This window comes from Aricia agestis, chromosome 2 (assembly GCF_905147365.1).
Source record: "Aricia agestis chromosome 2, ilAriAges1.1, whole genome shotgun sequence".
Taxonomy (NCBI): Eukaryota; Metazoa; Arthropoda; class Insecta; order Lepidoptera; family Lycaenidae; genus Aricia; species Aricia agestis.
The window spans coordinates 6,660,124-6,670,935 of NC_056407.1; the positions used below are offsets into that span (position 1 = coordinate 6,660,124).

Consider the following 10,812-nt stretch of genomic DNA (forward strand, 5'->3'; position numbering starts at 1 on the left):
GGTAAAATATCTATTAAATTGGCACACAAATAATTCCTCTTATTAATACTTCGATCGAACAAAATCTTATATCTTGTATATATATATATATATATATATATATATATATATATATATATATATATATATATATATATATATATACATATATATATACATATATATATCTGGTACTGTTGTTGAAGTGACCATTTTGGTGTTTTACCTTATATCATAAAATATACATTTATTAACGATTTAACGAGTAAATTGTTATTATTAGAGCCGTGGTTTGTAATATGTTTTCTAGCAGCTTTATAAGCAGCTGCACTGTTTATATATGAAACAAATGATAATATATCTGCTTAGATATATTGAGCTGATAAAGGTAATAGAACAATTATTATAGCTTCCATAGTCTCTATAGACAATAGACAATCATAACTATTATTAATAAACAAATAGATGTGTATTTTATTTCTTTTGGTAATAAATTGACTGTAAAATAAAATAGTATTAACTGACTAAGGCCGGCCATAGACAGACGGCGGCAGCATTTTGCAGTCGAAACCAACTGCAAAATGCGGTCGCCGCACGGCGATTTGCAGTTTTCATACTAAATTCACACGGACTGCTCGAGCAGTTTTTGAGCGGTCGGTGCCAATTTCAACGCGGCCGCTCTAGGGCAGACCCGACTGCAACTTGCGCCTTGCGGTCCGTCTATGGCCAGTCTAAAAATTTGGATGTAACAAAATATAATAAGTCGTTTAAATCATCAAAATTATTTTCAAAATGTATTAACTTTCGTACAGATAGCATTGTTTTAAATTAGTAGCTTATGTTTACCTTAGCGTACCAATTTAGGACAGCCTAGATGTTATAATATGATATTATTGTAAATTAAAAGTTCCTTTTGTAATCTAGCGAATAAAGGTGCCGGTTGGCAGCGGACGACATGAAGCAACCACAAACGAGGTGTCGTCGAGACACGTCATTTCTATGTATATCATAGCTTCGTATGTCGCTAGCTGCGCAGGGTATAATATCATAATTCATAGAAATACAATCCAGTAGTGTCGCGACGACACGTCGTCTGCGGTTGCTTCTTGTCGCCCGCTGCCAACCGGCACCTTAAAACAGTCAATTAGAATACTATAGCAACATTGGTGTTATTTTAAATGGTAACACAAACTTCGTTCTGCCGGTCCATAATAGCAAGCTTGTGAAATTTACGTAGAACTTGCACTTTAAATATTGCACTAAAGATTGAGCTATTTTCAGAATGACATTGTGGAATTATAACTGTATTATGCAGTTTCAGAAATGTTACTTTTTGATATTACATCTCTTTCTTGCTACTGTAATCAGATAAGAATAGACCGCTTATTTTGTATAACGTTTTCCAAATTATGCTGTTCAAAATATTATTTAAATGTATGTAATAGTCAGCTACTACTTACTAGAAGAATGTCGTAAGTCAATGGATGTAAATATTTTTCATTTTTGACAGCAGATAGGACGATATGTACGATAGTTAAATAATAACCGAATACAAATTAACTTGCCGTAACCAAAATGTAGTTTTATTGACAACCTTAGTTAAACACCTAAGGCTGCAGTCTCGAAATCAGCGGGAAGCGGGGCGGGAGCGATGGCGGCGGCGCGGCGCGAGAATCCGTCTAGTATGCCGTACGCCGCGCCGCTGTGCTCATATAAAACGGAACGCGCTGCTCCCGCGCCGCCGCCGCTCCCGCCCAGCTGCCCGCTAATTTCGAGACTGAAGCCTCAGACTACTTCTATATATAATATTATAGTGAAACAATCAGCTTTAGAATTTGAATACAAACAGGTAACAACATAGTACATACCACTGCACTGGAACAAGTTGAATCAACTTGTCTTAAAGACGACACATCACACAACACGTCGCGATGATTGTAAAACGTCAGATTTACGTTTATAAAACGTCAGTTCTATGGAATTGATGTGTCGCATTATCATGTCGCGTCGCTTTAATGCGGTCTCGGCTTATGTGAAATATAAAGGGACCGCACTAAGTGACACTACGGCCTACTAGCGACGCGACGCGACACTTCATGTTCCATAGCACTGATGCAAGTGATTATATTTTCTTTGCACTGATGTACCGTATACGGCTTAGCTCATACGATTTCATACAATATGTATTTGCCCGTAACGTGTCGATCCGCTGCAGCGTAGTGTCGATTAGTGCAGTCTCGCCTTAAAACAAGGACATTGCCACACAAGAAAACGTTCTTGAAATCAAGTATTAAAACGAAAGTCAAAGGCAAAGAAATGCAAAGAAAAAAATTACGAAGTCATCTCAACCGTCACGCAGGCAGGCAGTCAGGTAAATAAACAAACATTACTTTTTGGGATCTAAATGAATTTTTTAAAAGTATTTTCATAACAGTTTAATTCGAATCATGCTATTACATTTCCCTACAGTACGATGATTTCTGTCCCGTCTTTCAAAATTATTGTGTGTGTTAAATTTTGAGTCACAACAGTAAGTGATTACATTTTTACGTAATAGAAACTGGTAACTTCCAAATTCCAATTGCATGTAACAATTATAGTCTTTCGCCTACGTTTCTGACCACTCGCAGTCCCTCCTATAACATCTTCAGTTATTTTTATTTAGCACCCAACCGATCAAGTAAAATATTCGTTATAGTAAGATCGCACTCGGCGATACGCAACGACGAGACTGCACTATGCAGCAGCAATGGGACGCATATATTTTGGAAAGCCGCTTATCGAGCATACCGCTGCAGTGCGGTTATATCTACGCATTCATGAAGTTTAAAAAAATTTATTCACTACGTTTGTATATTAAGTATAGTGTATATCATCATTATTTTCCCTACTCAGGGGCGATGTCGTCGGACAGTTTTCACGGCCCGCCGGTGGACATAATCGACCTGGACCGCTACATGCGCGTCTCCGTGCTGCCCTCTCGCCAGCGACATGTGCAGCGCTGGTAAAGTCCTTTATTTATCGTCAAAGTCCTCCCAAAATCAAATGAACTTACTTTTGATTACTACTTACTCTCTACCTTGTCTATTGGGCGTGCGTAATTTTTTTGGCCGTTCCTTGCCACACTGAAAAGTTCTCGCTACACTTCGATGTGATCATAATACATAGCACAGTCATCGTTTAGTTGAGTAGTTATTTAATATAAGGTTCGCACATCACAAGAGAAAACATAATAATTGTTTAATTAAACATTTTCCAGTGGCGACCTGATAGTAGACGCGGGCGGCGCGGGCGTGCAGCGCGCGGTAAGCAGCGGCGAGGACTCATTCACGCCCGCGCCGCAACACAAGCGCTACTCGCACGACTCCGGCGTCTCCGATGGCAGCTATATCAAGCGGCGACAGCGACATAAGTGAGGCTCTTATGTTAAAATCGCAACACATACTATTTCCATTCTTGGATGATTCGTCGCGACTTTAGACCGAAATATTATATTAGGTATGTACCTACTTGGCAGTGGTGTATTTACTGTGCATGGCCCGGGGCCGCAGGCTATAGGGGACGGCGAAGTCATACTTCGCTTCGCCGCGAAGCCTACTCTACCTATGGATTTCGACTACGTAGCTTATTCTCAAATTTCGCCTTGTATCTGTACCTACTTAGCTGGACATTCTTTATTCATTCCATATTTCTTACATTTCAGACATAATGTCGAGAGAGACAGATCACGCGATCACAGCCGATATGAATCTGCCTCCGCCATGTCACAGTTCCGAGTGAACTGCGAGCAAGCGCTACTCGAGCAGCAGAAGCAAATCTCGCGACTCGCGGAGCTGTGCGAAAGACTAGTGCCGGAAACAAAAGAAAACAGCGATACAAATAACCGCGTTCGGAGCAAAAGCTGTTCGAATAAAGAATACTCCCGTGCCAGAAAAACTATACCCGTGCGAACAAACCAACTTGTATCAGAGTCAAGCGAGACCTCAATCAGTAGTGAAAGCAGTAAGGATGTGAGGCGGAAAACTCGTAGGGTATGATGGCAACTTATCTAACGCTTACATAATAAGTGGCTATTGTCTTCATTACAAACACATATTATAAATATTATAATATGTGTTTGTAATGAAGATCCTAATTATTTATCTACATCAGTGGTCCCCAACCTTTTTTTCATGCGGGCCACAAACATGTTTTGGTCTTGGTGTCGCGGGCCGCAAAAAATTTGTAGGTTTTAAAAAATAACGTTCTTCAAAATTAATGATCTACAATAATTATTAGTGAAGAAAAAATTCACGACTTTCACGATGATCACTCGGGCCACAAATAAAGTCCCGGCCGGCCGCGGGTTAGGAATAGCTGTTCTACATGTAGCCTGCAACTTCGTTGCGCATTAATTCCTTAATTGCGTTTGAAGTTTTCATGACAAAACCAATGTCTTTTCGCGAGACAAAAATACTTATAAATGAATGATACTTTTTCATTGGTCATTGCGATAAATCTTTACCTTGCACATTTCAGTCGGAGTCCTGCAAGACGTACAAAATAATGATGGACCGTCTGGAAGACTTGAGCCGCGTGTTGACGAACCGGAAACCACAGACTGCAGTTGTGTCGAAGCCGTACCCCTCCTCGGTGGTGGTGTGCAATAAACTTGTCGCCACAGAACCCGACAGATTCGGAAAACAGTATACTACAGTGCGGGTAGGTGTATGTTATTAGTAGGTACGATATAGATACTGAAGCTTGTGATCCACACTGTGTAAACAGATATAGCTACACGATCAGATGTCAAAATATTGTACCTCGTGCGTGAGTAAGAGCAATGGGTCAATATACGAATTTCTACGTACTCTGCGACCGTACATGCTCATCACATCCATGATAGCATAGAGTGGCTATGCTTTCTATATACTGTGACTGCATCAGAACTCTTAGATTTACTGATAAAATATAGTTTATCAGTAAATCGTATCGCCGCACACGGGCCACACGCGACAGCCACTAACGCCGTTTTAAGCTAGTCTATTGGTCGTAAAGTGAATCGTTGTAGCGTGTGACGGTCACCGGCGTCAACCGTGTGCATCTCATCATAATATTATCTATATGATATAAAATGTATGAAAACTACAGGAAATATGCCGGTAGCGGCGTTTTGTGGTTGTGGCCGGGGGCCCGTGTGCGGGAGCCCTAAGTGTTCTAATACAGTCTTCAATTACAGAAAATCGTATATGAAAACGGCGAGTCAGAAAGTCTTGAAACAGAAAGATCAAGAAAAGAAAGACTTTTAGGGGCGACGAGAGCCCAGGTGTTGGATATTACACCTGCTTTGGTCGAACATACAAATATGGCTACCGAAAGGTGATGTTTAATATTTAACATTTTAATAAGGTTTCTACGGTCTAAATAAATGAGATATTTTTTTCAGAGTTATTCGACGCAGCAGCTCATCAGGGACCATAAACCATTTGGATTTAGATAATCCAATACACGTAAGAAATGTTTGTCTTAATAAGGCTGCTGGTTGACTGCTTCTAAAATAACATAATTTATAGCTTAACTTAACTATTAAGCTGCGCGTCCACTGGATCGGAATCGGAGCGTACGGAGCGATGGGGTGCATCCACTGCATTCGGATTCAGCATCAGCAATTTAGTTATTTTAGTCCGTCATAGCCTGGAGGATAGTGACGAGGATATTGTTGTAATTAGCTGTATTTTATCAGAACCACTTTCATTTATTATATGCCCAATTTCATCCCAAATATTGTCTCTCCTCAGTTGATTATGATAATGTTGATGTTTTAGATTGTAAAGTTCTTCATATTTTCCACTTAAGTAATTAAAATATCGTCATTGAGCGCGAATAAGTATTTATGTATAGCCGTCGCGTCGCGTCGTCGCAAATACGTCAGAACTTGAAACCTTCGGAATCCGAATGACGCGTTCACTGCGGTCATTGTCTCGGCAGCAATACCGGTCTCAGGCGCAGAAATGCCGATCCAATGGACGCAGTACCATAGAAATCAATACAAAGCAACAAATGCGTACTCTGCGTACGCTCCGATTCCGATCCAGTGGACGCGCAGTTTTAATGGAATACGAGTGAAATACCTACCTAAGCAGCTGATCGGTCTATTTTATTTATGTAAAATAAATTGTGTCGCTATTGGGTATTATTAATTTATTTCAGTTTTACGAGCAAGCAAAGCGTTTACAAACTCTGCACACGTCTACAAAACATCACGGCCACCGGGCGACGCTGCGGGTTACAGAATCCGTGAGCGAGCGGGACGCAACGCTTTGCGCTCTCTGTCGCACGTATTGGCGTGCTGTACGCAACTGCATCGTGCAAACATTTGGATCGTATACGTAAATTTATACTTAATAAAAGTGCTGTACATAGTTTGACGAGTTTTACTTCTTTGCAGTTTTTTATATTCATGATGAGAATTTTATACTCATGATGACCCTTTTACGCAATTTCTACGGCTCATGATTCATGAAACCTTTTTAAATCACTTCATAAGGCTTTTTTCTCCTATGTCAATGGCTTTTACAAGTATGACATTAATCAGCTATGTAAAATAAATAGAAGTTTTGTGGTGACAGAAGAATATTGTATGAAAAATGAACAAAAAATTTGGAGTGGAAACAAAATAGAAAAAATATGTATTGAATACCATAAAATCAAATGGTGAACAAAAATGAAGAGTGATCTTCGCCTATGGTTCCTACTTATTCTGTTGATACAGGTATCTTCATTCCATCTCATTAGGTAGGACAAAGTTTTAGAACCAGTAATGGGAAAATGTATTTTCCATTACTTGTGCCAAGAATCAATCCTTCTAACTTGTGCTTTACAAGCAAAGGATAGCCTTATTGGTTTATAAAATATAGCCTCTAAAGTAGAAGAATGCTACATAATAATTAAGTATGGTGATTAGAAATTTTTAATAAGCTGAATGGAATTATAACTATATGACGCACTTATCGGGATGGCGCGCTTTGCCACACTCAATATACTTACACTGTGAATATTTTGTACCATCAGGTTGTTAGTGCACTTGCATGTACAAAGAAGTCGGCGTGCGCTCCTCCACGTTGTCCCGGGGGGTGTAGACCCAGATTTTAGTCAATAACGAAATTATTTACAAAAACGATGGTAATATACAAGAAATCATATTATCGTATGTATCGTACACCCAAAGACCTTACAAATAAAATGGAACAAGTTTTTATAGTTCATTTTGTCAGATCTCATGACTTTTAAAGTTTTTTCAATATGAACTGCAAATAATTTTTCACTAATACTTATTTTTAATAATTATTTTCCATTTAAAACAGGTTAACGAAAGTATGATGCATTTTTGGTGGTTTATGGTTTGGTACCTACTCAATTTAGTGGTGGGAGCGTATGGTTGTAAGCACAAGACTATCTGCAGACCACCAGTGGATGGCAAGTCTGGCTGCGGTGGACGTAGATAAATTCTCAAAGGTATAATATGAACAAAATTAGGTTGGATTTATTTTTACATTATTAATCATTATTAGCATAAAATATATTTTTTACATTATAGCATTCTCCCTTAAGTTCTTTTGCATGTTGTAAACACAAGTTATTATTATTAGCTTGTTCTTTTGAAAAATAATTCATTTAATATTTTTTCTTTATTTTCTACTAGCAAATGCAAAGAACGTATTAAATAAAAGAAAAAAATGTTTTGAATTTTTTTTATTGTTTTTTTTAGAATATTTTTACTTATTTGTTACAAGACTTCAGTAGTTCCTGGAAAAAAATATTATGAATTAGTTTATTTTTTGAATATCAGCCCTAAAGCAATATTAAATAAGTATGTTATACAGCCTACAAATAATAAAAACTAAGGAAACTTAACTCCCATACTATTAACATTTTAAATTTGGTTCCTTTCGAACTGTCATGTAACATCAGCCTAATACCGCTCAAGGCCACCAAAATATTGCAAATGTATTGAAGACAAATATTGTAGAACATGTTTTTTAACGGAGTTACTTTCCCTCAGTTTTTATTATTCGTAGGATACAGCACAGATTTGGAAATAAATCAAGGTACTGCATACCTGAAATTGCTTTAAAAGTAGGGAATGCAACATAACACTCACTTGGTTAATATACCATCCCTCTTGGTCAGCCTCACTATGCAGTCGTCTGACTCTCCCATCCGCCTGATGGCTCCGCAGATGACGTACATCTTGCTGGCGTCGGTGGCGCGGCCGGTGGCGGGGTCCACGTCGGCGATCACGAGCTGCACTGAGGCGTGGTCCTTAGCATGGATCAGACGGTTGCTGGCCGAGCTGTAACATATCAAATGGGAACTTTAAATTGTGTTTTGGATTGCATTAAATTACAGCTGATATTGGATTGTATTTACAGTAGTTTGTTCTTTATTGTTTTTACTGCTTAATAATTTATCAATCATGGGTATATTATCTACTTTGAGGTTTGGAAACACCTATGGCTATAATAGTTTAGTAATAGAAACTATAACATTTAGTAGAAAGAATTAGCATGCAATATGAAATTATGCAAAAATTGCAACTAATAAACTGTTTTATAAAGAGTAATCATTAAATACATCGAAATTCAAGTAACCTAACACATGGACAATGCAACTCACCATTTCCTCGGGCAGTACAAGTCAACAAATTCACCAGCGTCGTTCTGCATTTTGTTTATCTGAAAAAGTATATTTTAATGAATATCACTGAACTTTTATCCTTTGCTTTGATTTGATATTTTTAACATTTCTACAAATAAACTAACCTACAAAAGCACGCGTATCACGCAAACGTCAGAATCAAAAAGAAAGATCTTTGACATTTAAATGACATTTCATTATTTGACACAAGATGGCTGACATATTTTTTTCTTGATAAACAAAGTTATGAGGCAAATGTTCTAGCGGCGCGGTGGGGACTGGGGACCACAGAGTACTTTATTATATGCTGGGGACTAAAGCAAACTAGGGTAAAACCAGTGACGGATTAAGACTACTTGATGCCCTAACCGTATGTTAACTACAATCGGTCTTTATATTTTTACCACCTAAAAACATTAGTTCTTTTTGGTGTCGTTTTTGGTGACGTGAGAGTGAGAACTGAGACGTGATGCCCTAAGGACGGATGTTTTTTGTCCTTTTTTTTGGTGCCCCTCAGACGTGATGCCCTAGGCAATTGCTTAATTTGATTAAGGGTTAATCCGTCACTGGGTAAAACACACAGACATAGATCGTGATAGATACCGCTTTGCGTGCCATATCGCGCTCCCAAATGACGAGCTCGTCTTTCGAAAGTCTGTTCTTTAGTCTGCTATCGGAATTGGAAGTCAATCGGAATTTTAAAAATGCCTAAATGCCTAAAAGTGCCGTATTGAGCTGTAGAAATTCAAATAGAAACGTTGGCCTAGGCCCTAGACAATGGGCACTTTTCTTATCATCGGCACGCTCGTTTTCATACAAATGGAGCGACATGCGGTATCTATCTTGATCTATATCTGTGGTAAAACAGCTGGAGATCAAGGGTACTTTACGATCAAACTTTTAAGTTTTGGCTAGTATAGGTCTACCATCTACCAGGATCTGGCTTTGGATGGCAGATTTTCAAAAAATATCCTTGATCATTGGATAAAATATGTTTATATAAATTGCATGCGTCACACACAGAATCAGCCGCTATAAGAAAAAGGGATCAAATTGTTTTTGACTATTAAGAGGAGTCCACACCGCTCTTTTTTCCATACAAACGTTGTCCCCGGTTTCCTCCCTGGATAATACTAGTAGAGTTATAATTTTTTTCCTGAATATCTACGGCCACTAATACAATGTCCCTATGTTTTCTATTTTTTCATAATTTAATTATTAAATAAGATATGAACGTTCAAAAACCCAAAAAATTGCCAGATTTTCCGCTGTGTTCAAACATCCAGAAAACAGATTTGGCTAGATTATACAAATAAAGTAAAACATAGGAACACAGCTCAAGCCTTTCTTTAATATTTAATGAAAAAAGTACTAAATCAGTTAAGTTTTGGAGGAGTCAACGGACAACGAATCGTTGATTTTCTGGATTTTCTGCAGTTGTCTCTATCGCGTTCTGCGGTATGGGCTATAGGTAAGGGTTGTGCCGGGCGGTGCCGGGGCTCAGCGTGCCGGGCCCGGGGCGCATCGCAAAAATCTGTCTCCATACAATTTGTATGGAAGAGGATGCGCGTATCGCTCACTGTTTCGGCGCATCAGCCCGGATTTTCGCACGGCAGATCACCGTCAAAGCGTTATGCGACACGGCCCGGCAACAGTGTGACCTGCACCTTTAGTATATTTCCATTACTTTTTAGTAGATTTGAGGTCAAATTAAGGGAGATCACAGACGTCACACTTCTTGTGTGATCGAGTCTGCGGCTTACATCGCCATGCAGACTGTATGCGATCTCCCTAATGACGATTTAGTAGATAAAAAGGTATTTAGTATAAAATCGATAATATAGAATAAATAATATAAAAATATAAAAGAGATCATGAAGACAGTCCATAATATTATAAGCATTTAATTTTATTTTAGTTTCAACCACGTAGAATACATTGATTAATAAAGGTAGATTTTCGGGTATAGAAGCTAAAACACGGTCTAGTAGATTTTAGTAGAAAATAATATTATGTAGTAACGTTTTTGGTATATCGAGTTTACTAGAGTTATACTGGAGCTATCCAAATTCCAAACGTACTCAATCCGGCAATACGTTGCGACCCGACCCGGCAATGGTGTGCTATAACCGACGCTATAAATCGATCTAGCTAGGA

At 38.5% G+C, this 10,812-nt stretch overlaps 2 protein-coding genes across 3 annotated transcripts; one reads left to right on the forward strand and one right to left on the reverse strand.

The window, feature by feature from the left end:
- Positions 1-2,378: 2,378 nt before the first annotated feature.
- LOC121739900 lies at positions 2,379-6,381 on the forward strand. The gene is made up of 8 exons (XM_042132498.1): positions 2,379-2,509; positions 2,875-2,983; positions 3,239-3,391; positions 3,683-4,010; positions 4,498-4,680; positions 5,198-5,337; positions 5,405-5,468; positions 6,169-6,381. Exons 2-8 carry the CDS (start codon positions 2,880-2,882, stop codon positions 6,349-6,351), a joined length of 1,155 nt encoding a protein of 384 aa, XP_041988432.1. The 5' UTR covers positions 2,379-2,509; positions 2,875-2,879; the 3' UTR covers positions 6,352-6,381.
- A 1,314-nt stretch (positions 6,382-7,695) lies between these two features.
- On the reverse strand, positions 7,696-8,874 carry LOC121739904 (40S ribosomal protein S21). Of its 2 annotated transcripts, XM_042132506.1 has the most exons (4): positions 8,781-8,874; positions 8,635-8,693; positions 8,120-8,311; positions 7,696-7,764 (listed from the first exon to the last, which is right to left on the reverse strand). In XM_042132506.1, exons 2-4 carry the CDS (start codon positions 8,682-8,684, stop codon positions 7,755-7,757), a joined length of 252 nt encoding a protein of 83 aa, XP_041988440.1. In that variant the 5' UTR covers positions 8,685-8,693; positions 8,781-8,874; the 3' UTR covers positions 7,696-7,754. The 2 variants fall into 2 exon arrangements, with proteins under 2 accessions (XP_041988440.1, XP_041988441.1); XM_042132507.1 differs by lacking the exon at positions 7,696-7,764 and having other exon boundaries at positions 8,116-8,311; positions 8,781-8,844.
- Between the last annotated feature and the right edge of the window lie 1,938 nt (positions 8,875-10,812).

Excerpts from the sequence above, each read along its gene's own strand:
- LOC121739900 (XM_042132498.1), top strand. The coding sequence starts at position 2,880 with ATGTCGTCGGACAGTTTTCACGGCCCGCCGGTGGACATAATCGACCTG. Across the intron at positions 2,984-3,238 it reads CAGCGACATGTGCAGCGCTG|TGGCGACCTGATAGTAGACG; the intron begins GTAAAGTCCTTT and ends AACATTTTCCAG. Across the intron at positions 4,011-4,497 it reads TGAGGCGGAAAACTCGTAGG|TCGGAGTCCTGCAAGACGTA; the intron begins GTATGATGGCAA and ends TGCACATTTCAG.
- LOC121739904 (XM_042132506.1), bottom strand. The coding sequence starts at position 8,684 with ATGCAGAACGACGCTGGTGAATTTGTTGACTTGTACTGCCCGAGGAAA. Across the intron at positions 8,312-8,634 it reads TTGTACTGCCCGAGGAAATG|CTCGGCCAGCAACCGTCTGA; the intron begins GTGAGTTGCATT and ends GATATGTTACAG.